Source organism: Lissotriton helveticus, chromosome 2_1 (genome assembly GCF_964261635.1).
Source record: "Lissotriton helveticus chromosome 2_1, aLisHel1.1, whole genome shotgun sequence".
NCBI classification, from domain to species: domain Eukaryota; kingdom Metazoa; phylum Chordata; class Amphibia; order Caudata; family Salamandridae; genus Lissotriton; species Lissotriton helveticus.
The window spans coordinates 86681694-86696806 of record NC_136059.1 but is presented as its reverse complement, the minus strand read 5'-3'; the positions used below and the strand labels follow the sequence as shown (position 1 = coordinate 86696806).

Genomic DNA, 15113 nt, shown 5'->3' with positions numbered 1-15113 from the left:
TCTGAGCATACCCTGCCAACTTAGGGCGAACAAAGCGATACCAAAGGGGATGATGGAGGGAGCGCTTGAGCAAATCAAACACTCACCCCCAGTCAACTGATCTGGGTTTAATCCATCATCATTCTTTAGCTCACTCAGCCATTCAAGTTCAGACATGGCCATATGCAAATCAGTCTGACCCTGTGCCTCATGGGAACAGTCCAACCCGAACTGCCAAGCCATGTCTTCCCTGGACCGGAAACAAGCATCCTAGGACCGGTTTCTCGCTCATAAACCTCATCAGCCAGGCTATCTTGAATCCAGTAGCACAGTGAGCAAGGGTCTCACGTCTGAGCATACCCTGCCAACTTAGGGCAGACAAAGCGATATCAAAGGGGATGAAGGACGGAGCGCTTGAGCAAATCAAACACTCACCCCAGTCAACTGATCTGGGTTTAATCCATCATCATTCTTTAGCTCACTCCGCCACCCCAGTTCAGACATGGCCATATGCAAATCAGTCTGACCCTGTGCCTCATGGGAACAGTCCAGCCCGAACTGCAAAGCCATGCCTTCCCTGGACCGGAAACATGCATCCTGGGACCGGTTTCGGGTTCATAACCCTCATCAGCCAGGCTATCTTGAATCCAGTGGCAAAGTGAGCAAGGGACTCACGTCTGAGCATACCCTGCCAACTTAGGGCATACAAAGCGATACCAAAGGGGATGATGGACGGAGTGCTTGAGCAAATCAAACACTCACCCTCAGTCAATTGATCTGGATTTAATCCATCACCATTCTTTAGCTCACTACGCCACCCCAGTTCAGACATGTCCATATGCAAATCAGTCTGACCCTGTGCCTCATGGGAACAGTCCAGCCCGAACCGCCAAGCCATGCCTTCCCTGGACCGGAAACAAGCATCCTGGGACCGGTTTTGGGTTCATAACCCTCATCAGCCAGGCTATCATGAATCCAGTGGCAAAGTGAGCAAGGGACTCACGACCGAGCATACCCTGCTAACTTAGTGCGAACAAAGCAATACCAAAGGGGATGATGGATGGAGCGCTTGAGCAAATCAAACACTCACCCCCAGTCAACTGATCTGGGTTTAATCCATCATCATTCTTTAGCTCACTCCGCCACCCCAGTTCAGACATGGCCATATGCAAATCAGTCTGACCCTGTGGACTGCAAACAAGCATCCTGGGACTATTGAGTGATTAAATCCGAGTTAGAATTCTTGTCCACCACCTGGTCAGACGGTATAATGTAAGTTGAATGTGCAAGATGCGTTTGTGCAAAATGGGTTTGTGCAAAATATGCCAATATAAACATGTTGGACAAAATGTCAGATGTCAACAATCACATTATAGATAACTGAATATAAATGCACATATAAATAAATGATTCAATAAATATATAAATATATACATGTTACTCAATAAAAACTATCAGAAATAAATAAGACTATCAGTTAATAAAATACATAACACCAATGTATACCAGTAAAGTGTATTAAACTGTAAAATACCCTATACATTACAAGTCTGACAGTTTTACCATAACCAACTAGGCATAACCCAATTTATGCTTGACATCTCATCATTATAGGCATGTATATAGGTCTTCCGTAACATTAAGACCACCTGGGTGCTTGGTGTCAAGTTGTAGAATATACCTGGTTTCTAGTTTTCTGAGTTTATAATCTCTGTCCCCACCTCTTCTACTAGGGGGTACTGCGTCAATCACAAAGTAGCTCAGGTCTCTATTGTTCGACTGATGGAAGTTTTTTTAAGTGTCTGACTACTGGAAATGTATTATCCTGATTCGTGATTGCGAGGAGATGTTGAAGAATACGTTCATGTACTTGAAGTTTTGTAAGTCCTATCTATTTCAAGCCGCATGGGCACATGAGTACATAAATCGCCTATTCAGTTTTGCAAGTAAGGAGTTTTGATACTTTATACATCCTATTGCAAAATGGGGTGGAGTAGGTATACATATTGACACCATGGATGCATGCTTTGCAAGTCTTGCATTTGTAAAATCCCTCATGCGTTTGCAACCAGGTAGAATTTTCAATAATCTCTGGGTTAGTGGTAACAAGAACGTCTCTCATAGAAGGGGCTTTGCTATTGGTGATGAACATCCTCTGTGGTAGCAGGGATCCTATCACCGAGTCATTGAGCACCAGCAGCCAGCTCGATTGAATGATCTTATGGATCGCTCCCTGTGCTGTCTACTGTATCCCATATTAAGGCGAAACTAGTTGGTGGTGTCAATATTCCCAGCCAACCCTACTGTGCTGGGGATATTGTCAAGTTGTCTGTCTCTTAGGAGTTCCTCCCTAGTGAGAGACATAGATTTGGAGATGGCTTGTTCAATGATTTTAGAAGAGTATCCCCTTTCTAAAAATCTAATTCTACTGAGTTCTTGTGCTTTCCTCAGGCCTCAGTGCTACACACCCGTTTCAGCTGCAACATCTCACCATACGGGATGCTGTTAACTAAATGTTTGGGATGTGAGCTGTCTGCGTGCAAGGTTGAATTACCGGCTGTTTCTTTCCGATAGAGACGTGTTTCCAACCTGTTGTTTTGCACATACACTTGTGTGTCTAGGAAGTTTACTGAAACCTCACTAATCGTGGCCGTGAAATGTAGATTGAGGGAATTACAGTTGATCTTGATATACACACACACACACATACATATATATATATATAGCACTACACTCTACAATACATGAATGATTTAATTTAATTTAATCAATAAAATGTATACATTCTATGATCTGTTTAAGGGGTGGCAGGCATGAATATTCAGGGATCAACCACAACTTGCAAATGGTAACAGGAGTATTTGTGCAGCAATTTTGAAAACGTTGGCCTGGGCCTAGGAATGAGCTGTACAATGAAGATTTACATATAATTGTTCCAAATATACACTGCTTTCCATGGTTTTCTGGTGGCCCCTTGCTTCATGACAGCACTGTAGTCAAATAAAGAACCAGGGGACAGACCAGCTTGGTGAGTGTCGCTTGTGGCGTGGGTGACCTTTGCCCATTGTATGTGTTAGACATTAATTGCACCAGGCTCAAGTGTTAGATGCATTCACATATGTTGTGATGCCCACAATTACATCAAGAGCTGTGCTTCCCTTCTGAAAGCAGGAGACAACCACAAAGTCTGCAACTCAGGGGCCTTAGCCCTAATTACAAAAATCTCACTATAAGACCATAGATATGAACACATTTCTTCATAGATACAGAACAGGTAACGCCCTATAATATATCAAGCTCTTACAGACCATTCGTTATGCCCCTAAACAAGTTAATATTAGCAATGATCTCAAATTAGTAATCTATAGAACTCAAATATAAAATGCATTTTTAATGCAACGCAGAAAACTGTTTTAAATAAGCTAAAAGTGCCCAAGGTGGTAAGAATCGGAATGAATTCACCAGAATACACAGATTCACAAGGCACTTGCGACGCATTTGCACTGCTGCTGAGTCACTTCTGTGACGCAGTGGCGGTGTAAAGCAAGCGCCATGCTGCGACGAATTTACAACGTGATGCATCTATGGAGATGCATCACGCTGTAAACCCCTAGGCCACATTATACCTGCAACAGGTATAATGTGGGCGTACCGTCGCAGTGTGTGCGGTCTGTTGCAGGAAAGCTTCGGAAAAGTGCCTGAGTGAAATCTAAAAGATTTAACTCAGTCACTTTTCCGACGCCGCTGCGTCAAATGCTTGCGCCTGCTTGAAGCAGTCATAAGGTGTGATGCATGCATGTTAGCGATAGGCCGGGTTGTAACAGTGCTAGAGTTGCGTCGCGCCCACAACACGACTCCAGCATTGCGCCAACCTTACGCCGGCAGATACGACATGCATCTGCCTATCTGTGCATCACGGTGCGCCGCATTGTTAATGCGGCCCATCCATAGTGGCGCAAGGGTAGTTTTGCGTGTCGCAGGTTTTCTGGCGCATTCCTGCTGTTTTGCAGAGATGCGCCAGACTTTGTACATCTGCCTCCCAGTCATTTACGAGTCTGATCAAATAGTTATGCTTTAGGGTAAGCCTTCGGTCGTAGAGTGTGCAAAAAACTGTGATAAAGGAAAGTTTAGGAATACAAATAGGGGCAGATTTACAACCCCCTTGTGTCACTTTTGCGGCACCGTTGCGTCACTTTTGTGATGCAGCGGCGGCATAAAAGTTGCGGCCCATTTACAGCATGACGGATCTAGGGAGATACGTCACGTTGCAAAGCTCTGCGTGACATTATACCTGCATCAGGTTTAATGTATGCAGGGTAGGCGTTCCCACGCAGGAAAGCCTCGTAAAAGTGATGCAGTGAAATCTAAAATATTTCACTGCATGACTTTTAAGACGCCACTGCGTCAAAACCTTACCTTGAAGCAGACGTAAGGAGTGATGCAGTGTATTGGGAATAGGCTGCAACGCACATTGCTAGAGTTGCGCCGTTCTTGCGTCACGACTCCAGCAAAGCGTGACTTTTCCGCCAACAGATTCGTCACAATTTCTGATGCATCCGTCAATCCTTGCGCCATAGTGCGCCATATTGTAAATACGGTGCAACTATGGTGGCACAAGGGTTTTTCACTCAGGCGCAGGGAATCTGACGCATCAATAGATGTGTCAGTTTCTTGTAAATCTGCCCCATAGTATTTAAGCATTCTATGAAATCATGTTTATAAGCATAATAAATAGATCAACGCCTTAGTATGGATATGTGAAACTGTGTAGGCAAAGCTCAGAAAAATAGATTTTTCGAGATACATTGGGTTGTTAAATGAATCCCTGAGACTGGAAAATAAATGCCTTGGATCACAAGAAGTTTATCAGGTAATATTGTACAAAACCCCCTGCCCATAGGCACCTCTTTCTTCCTTCTCACTGATCTTTGTAATCTTACCAAACTACAAACTTGAACTTTCATGCAACAATCTATTAATTCTGGGCAGATGCGGCCACTGCAGGTAAGGGGCGGTGGGGCTGCCTGGGGGGGGGGGGATTCGAGAGATGACCACGAAGAAAAATTAATTATTTATTTCATTTTCCCTTGTGGTCTCGCCAATGGGGACTTAGCCAGAATATCCACCTCCCATTGGATATAATAGCTAAGAACTGGTCTGAGCAGGCATTAGGTTTTGGAGGTATTTGCGCTTAGCGTGAATATTTCCATCGCTACGCCTGCGTTGATAATAGGCGATAGCTGTGTTAGCGACTGCTTTCAGTCGCTAAGAGGTTGGGTACACCCACTTTGCATGTCATTAGCGATAAATATCGCTGACATGCAAAGCGGGCCCTAAACTGCTCGCTATCACCTACAAGCTGTCGCTAACTGCTGTTAGCGACAGGTTGGTAATAGGGTGATAGAATTATCGCCGCTTAGCGGCCGAAAAAGGCCACTAAAGCGGCGATAATCTCTTATCGCCCGCCTTGATAATATGCCCCCCAGGATTGTTGTAGGTGTCCAATCGTATTCCTGTATGTTGACATAGGTTGTAAATCTGCAGCAGATACAAGAGTAATACCCAGGAGCAGACGTCTGACTTTCAAAGGCTAGTCTTCATTAAACAGACCCAAAGGGAGGAAGGCAGATATTATGGAAGTCTGTTCCAAATGATTCTTCAACATTAATTGTTTATAGTTAAAATATCTGATGCAATCATGATAGAAAGATGGAGGTGTCGATAAAAGCTGTACTGTCAGTTTGTGATCTGCAGTGTACACTCCCTCACATTCCATATTGAAGTTTGTGTGTGTGTGTTCTTGCACACATGTGTCAGAAGGAATATTCACATTACACATGGTGCACTTAATGAGATATGTTAATTTTTCTTTCACATTGACAAAGTAGTCCAATTGACACAACATGAATGAATAAAATGTTTTTCTTAGACCCCCTGCTGTATCCCAGTGCTATCTTAGCTTGAGAAGACAGACACTGGTGGATTGTCACTGTGTAGCACATTTGGTAGATGCAAATGCTAATTTCAGTTTTTCAACTTTAATGTGCATTCTGTTTTTATCGCAGCTGGATGATTGGCCATGAGGAAAGTAAGCAGAAGACAGATGTACACTACAGATCTTTGGGTGGTGAAGGGAACTTTAACTGGCGATTCGTCTTTCCTTTTGATTACCTGCCGGCCGAGCAAGCCTGTGTGATAGCAAAAAAGGTAAGTTTAATGTATTGTACATATTGAATCCCAGGGGAAACATAGTTTGACTTTGTTAATCATTACCACTAGAAAATTGTTGAACCTTTGCAGTAACTTCTCCAGTTAAAAGTTTTCTGGGTTACAGCTATCTTGTTCAGTGCTTACATTGTAAAATATTAAGTGCTGGTGTTGAGCATCGGAAAGCACAGGCTCAAATTAAGCACTGATTCTTGTTGCATCTCAAATTCTAGTATTGATATGTATACATAGTGGCAAATTCCTTTATTTTGATAACGTTACTCATACATCAGTGTGCACACAATGAAAACAACAGTTCTAATGGTCCTATTCAACTTCTTGATAAATCTGAAAAAGACTTTGCTATTCATTTGTCAACAGCAAAAATTGGGCTAAAGTTTGGATTTCCAAAACGTATGGTGCAACTAAATGAGATTTAGGAACACAAATGGCTGAATTTCCAGTCAGGAATCCCAAATCCTAACAAATGGAATGAGGATTTGTAGAATTGTTTGACCACATATTACCCTTATGGCTGAGGAAATCTGCAATATGGCAAACACGTAATGGTGGTAGTCAGAACATGGGTACTCTAAAGTCAGTCAGGGTGTCCATTGTGAAGGTTCTGGATCACAATAAAACATTTTGTGAGAATTAACAGCCGGTTCTAATGGTTTAGGACATTCTTTACATTTCCAGCAACACAGTTCTTTGGCATCTCCACACAGGTCCTTTGGCTGGCACAACTGCACGCCTTATGGTACAAAGGGTTCCCTCTATTCTCAATGAAATACTTTTCAAGATTCTGGGAGCGTGGAAGTTTGAGGCCACACATGCAGTGTGCTCCTTCTTGGTATAAATAAGTTTTAAAATGAAAAACATGGTTGAACCATGGTCATTCATGGCTCACCGAGGATAATCCGTGGATGGCTGTGGTTTATCCACAAACGCGGAAACGGGTGTTCACAGTATACGGTTCTGGTTTGTCGCATTCTTCTATAGTTTCACTTTGCTTGTGAGATGTGGATTATATTTCTCTTCCCCAGGTATTTGTACAATGCCTGGCTTTTTCCCCCACTATTAGTGAAGTAGCAGGTTTTTGCTTAGATTGCTCAGACCAGCATTCATTTTATTGTATAGATATTGAGGTGTGGTACAGCATACGCATGGTTTTACAGATTCTTATTTTCAATAGATCTTTTTATTAAACATGCTCGACATAAGGGTACAATTCCACATAGGTCAATAATAGGAGGCACAGCGAAATCAAGGCAAATACAAAGACAGAAGGATAATGTTTGGAAATCACAGGGAGGGGGGATCGTTATAATCAGGATCACAGGGGGGAGCACATATATTGTCTCGATGTTCATTCCATGGAGCCCAAATCTTAGACCACTTTTGGGGACATCCCCGGGCTGCGTACACTGTCTTTTCCCTTAGCATACACCAATCGAGATCTTTCTACCAATCCTCAACCTTAGGAGCATGTGGCACCCCCCTCCCCCCCCCCAGATTTGGGCGATTTTTCTCTTAGCAATCATACAGCCCAGTGTGACCCATTGTATGGCGTATGCATTAAGGTCCGCGGGTTCCCAGATGTTGAGGAGGCATCTAGGGGCCTCTGGCTTAATGTCAATTTTTAGTGTTTCGCTCATTGTTTCGTGAATTTTGCGCCAGTACTCCTGGATTGGGTCGCAATGCCATATGATGTATATGAACGTGCCCGTGAGGGTGCACCCCCTCCTACAGGAATCGTCTGATGGACCATCCATGTGTATCAATTGGGGTCCTGTGATGTAAATTCTATGTAGTATTTTTAGTTGCACCAGGCGGAGACCCGCTGGAATGGCAACTGTTTTGGGGAGGAGACTGCCGCCTGCCGGTTTTCGTCATCTAATTCGAACCCATCTCCAAGCCATTTCTCTCGAAGGGACAGTAGGGGATCTTCTATGTTGTTAATGAGTTTTCTATAGGTCAAAGAGATAGCCTTTTCAGGTAGGTGACCATCGAGTAATCTGTCCTCTAATGGGGAATAGTCTGGCGGGGAGGAGTCACGTGGCAATGCTGTGCGCAGTGCGAGTCGGATTTGTAAGTAACGAAAACGCTCCGACGTTGCCATTTTGTACTGTCTCTGAAGGGTGTCAAAGGCCTTCATGTCATTTTGTCCCAAAGGTCTCTAATGTAGGAGATGCCAATTAGATCCCACCTATCAAATCCTTTGGAATTACCCAAGTCTCCCAGCCTCTGGGAGTCCCACAGGGGCGTGGCAAGGGCCAGCCTAAGGATGTGGTCGCCGAATGCCAGATCTTGACTGAGTGGTTAGTGGGACCAGTAAGTGGATACCTGTTCGGTTTACAGTAAAGGGCTCGATTTTATGTTCCATTTGGGAGGATCCATCTGTCCATGTTGAACCCCAGGTCGTCGGGCCGCCCATAGGTGCAATGGTTTATTGCTGTAAGATGTGCTGCCCAATAGTATTTTTTGAAGTCGGGCAAGCCGATTCCCCCATCAGACCAGCTGTGCATAAGTTTTGGTAAGGCGATACCTGGTCTCCCATCCCAGAGAAGGTCCCACTGTAGCCCCTCTATTTCTTTGAATTATGAATTTGGGACAGGGTTGTCCGAGTTCTGGAGAACATAGAGGAGTCGGGGTAGGGACATCATTTTGAAAAGGACGGCCTTTCCCAACAAAGAGAGTGGGAGTGTTTTCCAGTTGGCAATATCACTTTTGAGCCTTTGCAGTGGGGGAACAAGGTTGCGAGCGAATTGAAGTGAGCTACCAAGCGAGATGAATATACCCAGGTATTTGAATCCTTCTGAAATTATTGGGATGGGGCAGTTTCGAGGTATCGGGGGTGGTCTCCACAGAGGACATACAGGAGAGATTTCTGCCAATTCATACAGAACCCGGAGTATCTGCCAAAGATGGCCAAGATGTCAAATACAGCGATAAGGGACCGTTTGGGGGATGTAAGATATAGAAGGATGTCGTCAGCATCTAAGGAGATACGATCCTCCCACCATGCCGACCACCGCATACCACAAATCATTACGTCCTGATGAATCCAAGCCGCGAGGGGCTCGAGGGCCAAGGTGAATAACAAGGGAGAGAGGGGACATACCTGACGGGTCTCACGAGTAAGTATAAAGGGTTCTGATTTTTTGTTATTGACTACTACCTGTGCCATAGGGAGGCTGTACAGCAGGCGCACCCACCGGCTGAAACCCGGCCCAAACCCCAACTTTGCGAGGACAGCGAAGAGGTAGGGCCACTCAACTGTGTCGAAAGCCATGGTGGCATTGAGGGAGACAATGACGGCATCTTCACGGATGGTTGGCGCCCTACCCAGGACCTCATGGACTCTGCGGAGGTTCAGAGCAGTGCTTCTCCTAGGCATGAACCCCGATTGATCCGGGTGTACCAGACCGTTTATCACCTTAAGAAGCCTATTTGCAAGCACGTTGGCCAAGATTTTAGGTTCAGCATTAAGCAACGAGATAGGACGATAGGAGGCGCAGTCAGTTTTGGGTTTCCCTTCATTATGGATTGCGACAATGGTTGCAATTCTTTGATCCTGGGGAAGTGACCAAAGTTCCAGGCTGTTCTCAAACATAGACTTTTGGTATGGGCCTAATTTGTCCGGACGGAGCTTATAGAGCTCAATCGGGATACCGTTCGGGCCCAGACCTTTGCCAGAGTGAAGTGCTCGGATAGCGGTCGCTATTTCGTCAGCGGTGAGGGCACTGTCCATGAATGCCCGCTCACCGTCCGACAACACTGGAAGGGCGATATCCCTTAGGAGCTTGGAAGAGTCTGCCACCGAATATGGTGCGATGGAGCTGTTGACGTTGTAAAAGTGCGTTGCAAAGGGGGTGGAGCTTGCCAGCGAAGAAAATGGCCGCATAAACCCCGGGCTCCGCTCGGCGTATTCAATTATCCTATAACTATCCTGCATCGGCAAAACTTATAACACGCAAATCCTGTCCTCCTTTCCAGCGGAGCGCGGTGCAGAACCGAGCGGCACCCCGACCCTTCGCCGACCTGGGATCGCCGAGCAAGAGCAAGGGACGGTACGGCACTGCGGAGGGCCGAGAAGCACCGGCCTCGCGCACTGAAGCGATCCGACCAGCGTGACTGTATGTGCGGCCGAGGAGTGCCGCCTGCCCGGGGAAGTTGGAAGCCCTAGTCGACTGCCCGACGCTCCAGCGGTGGGTCTGCGCCCGTGATGGCGATGCGGCGGAGCTCGGTCGTTGAGTGACTGGGGACTGTGTACTTGAATATCTAGCCCCCCTCACAGCTAGAGAGACGGCGTGCGGCGGCGGAGGCCCTCTGAAGCTGAGGCAGACAGCTGGCTGTGTGCAAGAGAGGTGGCTGATTTTCTCTTTTTGACCTCGGAGCCCTGCACCCCTTGAAGCGACCAAAGCGGGCAGTGATCATCCCCAAGGGGCCCTGCAAGCAGCAATCAGTGACCTGGAGACCGCGCCACACCTGCGGAGACAACGCTGCGGGCCTATGCGAGAGAACCTGAGAGGATGATCCCTTTGTACTGATGGGCAGCGCCTCGTGGGCCTAATCACACCATTTTTGAACATTGATTGGCCAGATAAGTGTGTCTTGCGCTGAGGACAGCTTTGGTTTGCGCAGGCGGTGACTAGTCTGGGTCTTCTGCCTCGCGGAGCTGTGGTGAAGAAGGCTAGGGGCCGTGCTGGGCGACTGTCTGACGTTAACTGAGGGGGCGCGACCTCATCTTGCTGAAGGCCCGGCCATGGGCAGTAGCCCACATGGTTATATTCCTCTGAACTCAGTAGCTAACTGGGGCTGACGGAGCTGAGGCCAGCATCGGAGCGAGGATACGTTGCTACCGGCCCGGGGGGTTGCACAGCTGTAGTGTGCACTATCAAGCCACATTCTCCACATCACGGGGAGGGCCACCCTCTCAGGTACCGTACATGATGGGTCGAGGTGATAAATCCCAAACTAAGCTATCCTTCGATCTAAGTCGCAAGACCCAGGTCACGCAAAAAATGGCGCCTGCAGGACAGTGAGGGCGCCACTGGACACGCAGACATAAAATCCATGTTACAGGCGATGGACAAGGGTCTTCAAAATAGCATGGCGACTTTGTGATCCAAAATTGATGCCCTTACATACAGAATGGACCGGATGGCTGAGCGAATCGACAAACATGCTGAATGACTAGACATGTCAGAGCAGAGGATAACTGAAGTAGAGGAGGCGCACGTGGAGCTGAACACCGGACAAAAAAAAATTGACTCCCTGATGAAGGCCCTGCAGGACAAGACTGAGGACTTGGAGGCGTGGTCCCGACACTGTAATCTACGTATCACGGGCCTGCGGGAAACAACGCAGACGGGAAACATGGAGAGGTTTGTGGAAAAACTACTCGTCACCTTGCTTGGCGAGGAAACCTTCTCCCCGCTGTTCGTGATCGAGCGCGCCCACCGCTCATTGGGTCCGCGACTGAAGACAGGTGCCCCCCCACGTCCGATCATTGCGAAAGTGCTGAATTACAGGGACAGGGACGCGGCACTGCGCCGGGCCAGAGAAAAGGAAACGCTCCAATACGAGGGATCGGAAATTTCGCTGTATCTGGATCACACTGCTAGAGTCTAGGAGGCCCGCAAACATTTTGCTCCGTATAAGAAACAGCTACGTGACCTGGGACTGGACTATGCGATGCTGTATCCGGCGAAGCTGAGAGTTAATAGACAAGGTCACTCCCACCTGTTCACGGATCCACGAGCTTTGCAGTAAGCTTTAAAAGGTTGGGCGAAAGAAAATCGCTCAGCAGCTAATGTCCCTGGGAGTGAACTTGGAGAGAGCAGCCACCTGGACGAGCAGGAGTGATCAGTTCCCTGCAACAGTTCTTGTGTTACGGTGAGGTGCATGGGCTGCGTCTCATGGAGGTGCAGTTCCGGACTTTTGTGGACTAAGGGGGAAGGGTGATCCGCCAGGAGGTCAATTTGGACTTCAGGGCGACGATGCGGGGCCTAAAGTTACCAATGACTCTTTGGAGGCGACCGGGGGAGGTTGGCGGTACGGGCAGTGCTCACAGTGCACGAAAGGTGCACTGAAACTCGGAGGACTGAAATGCAATATTATCCTGTATTTTTGCAATATTTACTCACAAAGACGGGGGTGACTGCACGATTCATGATGATTTGCCCCTGCACTCACCTCCTTGTAGTGTGTGCAACCAGTTCCCCCCTTGATGTGCTGATGTATGATTAGCACCGATGCGGGCAGCGGGTTACATGTTTCCGGCGTAGTGCGTTTTCGCACTGAAGGCTGACAACATGGAAACCTCGGCCCCAGCGCAGAATGCTCCTGTCTGACTCTCTGGAGTTAGATCTCATTGGGGTAGGGAAGAGAGGGTGGGGGGGTTGGAGCAGGGTTCGGCAAGATCGAGTTGGGGAGGTCTGCTGTGGGTGGGGGGAGGTAACTGTTGTGTACTGTTATTCTATTGGGGGAAGTTACTGTTTGCGTACACCGCCTTATCTGGACCTAAGCCTTTCACTAATGTCTGTATATCATGCGCTCCTGGCAAGCAATGATGTTAGTGGTGGGGCCTTAACACACTTTCTGTCACTCACAATACATCTCAAACATCCCGATGTGGGGCGCACCTGACTTGAATAAGCGCGATTCAACAGCTACACTTCGTGCCCTCACGTGGAACCTGCGTGGCCTTAATGATTATAGGAAAATTAGGAAGGTATTGAGTTATCTACAAAGACAGAGGATAGACTTAGCACTATTACAAGAGACGCACCTTCCACTAACGAGCAAGATGTTACAGAGCGGGGGCCTGGTGGGCTGCACAGTGGCGGCGGCATTCACGTCACACTCCAGGGGTGTTTTAACCTGGGTCAACCCTAGATCCAAGCTGACCCTAAAGACACTTCAAGCAGATAGCGAGAGCCGATATGTACTTGCACGTTGCATTGGGATGGGCATGGACTTGCTAGTCATTAATGTATATGGCCCCAACTACGACTCCCCGGAGTTCTATTGCAACCTAGCTGGGGTTGTCCGCACCCTTCCTTGTCACAGGCGTTATGGGGGTAGACTTCAACTTAATATTTGACCCTGCTCTGGATAGATCGGCTGGGCCCCCGCGCAGACCCTCTGCAGCAGCGCAGGCACTGAAGGCAGAAATGATAAGTCTAGATGTGGAAGATGTATGGAGATATAAGCACAACACACAGGGGGGATTCACACACTACTCTGCCTACCATGACATACACACGCGTATAGACTACTGGCTGGCGAATTCCTGTTTGCTGCGGCACGTCAGAGCCTGCACTGTTCTGGCACGCACTCTCTCGGACCACTCCCCGCTTCTGCTGGAGTTGGACTCCCCAACTAAGGCGATTCCCCTGTTCACCTGGCGCTTCCCCCCCTTTTCGCTTCTAGACATACAGTTTCGAGGGGAGCTTGCGGAAGAGATAGATATTTTCTTTGAGGCTAACATAGGGTCTGTTGACAATTTCCAATCCATATGGGAGGCCTTCAAATATACATTAGAGGCATAGCTATGTCTAAGCACTCGAGCGTCCTTAAATCCATTCAGCAGCGATTGTCATTATTGGAAAAGAAACTAACTATCCTTGAGGAACGACAAAAGACCACTGTAGATCCTGCGATTACCGAAGCACTTATCTCTCATTACAATGAAGAGGCAGACAGGGAGGTACAACACATGGGCAAATACGCCACCGCTAGGACATACGGAGAGGTAGACCGACCTAGCTCACTCTTAGCCAGAATACTTAAGGGCAGCAGGGGGAGATCCCACATTTCGGAGTTGAAGAGGTCCGATGGAGAAGTAATTACAGACGAGGGGGAGATAGCAACTGAGTTCAAGAACTACTATACTGACTTGTACTCCTCTAGGGGCGACGACCTATCGGAGGAAATTTCAGACTATCTGGAGCACATCTCGTTGCCCATGCTTTCTGCCGCGCAACGGGAGTTCCTCATGCAGCCCATAGAGGCAGATGAGATAGTGGACGCCCTGTCGGGTATGCGCTCTGGAAGTGCTCCAGGAGCGGATGGGCTCACAGTGGGCTTCTACAAAGCTTTCCAGGAGAAGTTAATCCCGCCCTTGTCCACACTGTTTGACGACATTTGCGTGAAGGGAAGCATGCCTCGCTCGATGAGAGAAGCGTTAATAGTCACGATACTCAAACCAGGAAAGGCTCCTGATGAGTGTAGCTCCTACAGGCCACTGTCCTTATTGAATGTTGATGCTAAGATATAAGCGAAAGTGCTGGCAACTCGCCTCGCACTTCTGGCTCCCGACCTGGTCGCTCCGGAGCAGGCGGGTTTCATCCCGGAGAGGAATCTGACCTATAATATACGGACGGTACTAGGCACTATGCAACACATCAAGCAGGATACGAAGGCTGTTGCGATATTTCTAGACATGGAGAAAGCCTTTGACTCCGTCGAGTGGCAATTTTTAAGCAGGGTATTGCGGCGTATGGGCCTAGGCGAACCGTTTCTCCAAATGCTAGGTGCTCTATATCACAAACCAACGGCCAGACTGAGATTGGGAGATCTAGTTAAGGACTCGCTCCATATCAGCAGGGGTACCGGACAGGGCTGCCCGTTGTCCCCCCTATTATACGTGCTGGTGACAGAGCCGCTTGCCTGCACGCTTCGGGAGTACCACAGGAATGAGGGAATCAACATCCCAACATATAAGATAGTTGTGTCTACATATGCAGACGACACCCTACTGTATGTCCGCGATCCAGAAAATAATTTGTCATCGATGTTGAGAGAGGTGGTACGGTTCGGTGCTCTATCGGGTCTCAGAGTCAACTGGGCGAAATCAGTGGCGTTTCCTCTCACCCCAGTGACACATAGATTTGAGATGGAATACCCATTGCAGTGGT

The 15113-nt window shown here is 47.6% G+C and overlaps 1 protein-coding gene across 1 annotated transcript in view; it reads left to right on the top strand.

Moving 5' to 3' along the window:
- DYSF (dysferlin) overlaps positions 1-15113 on the top strand; it is a 1004398-nt gene that overhangs the window by 932907 nt on the left and 56378 nt on the right. The window contains exon 54 of the mRNA XM_078674496.1: positions 6045-6186. Coding sequence (XP_078530622.1) covers positions 6045-6186 — 142 coding nt within the window. The remainder of the gene's footprint in view (positions 1-6044; positions 6187-15113) is intronic.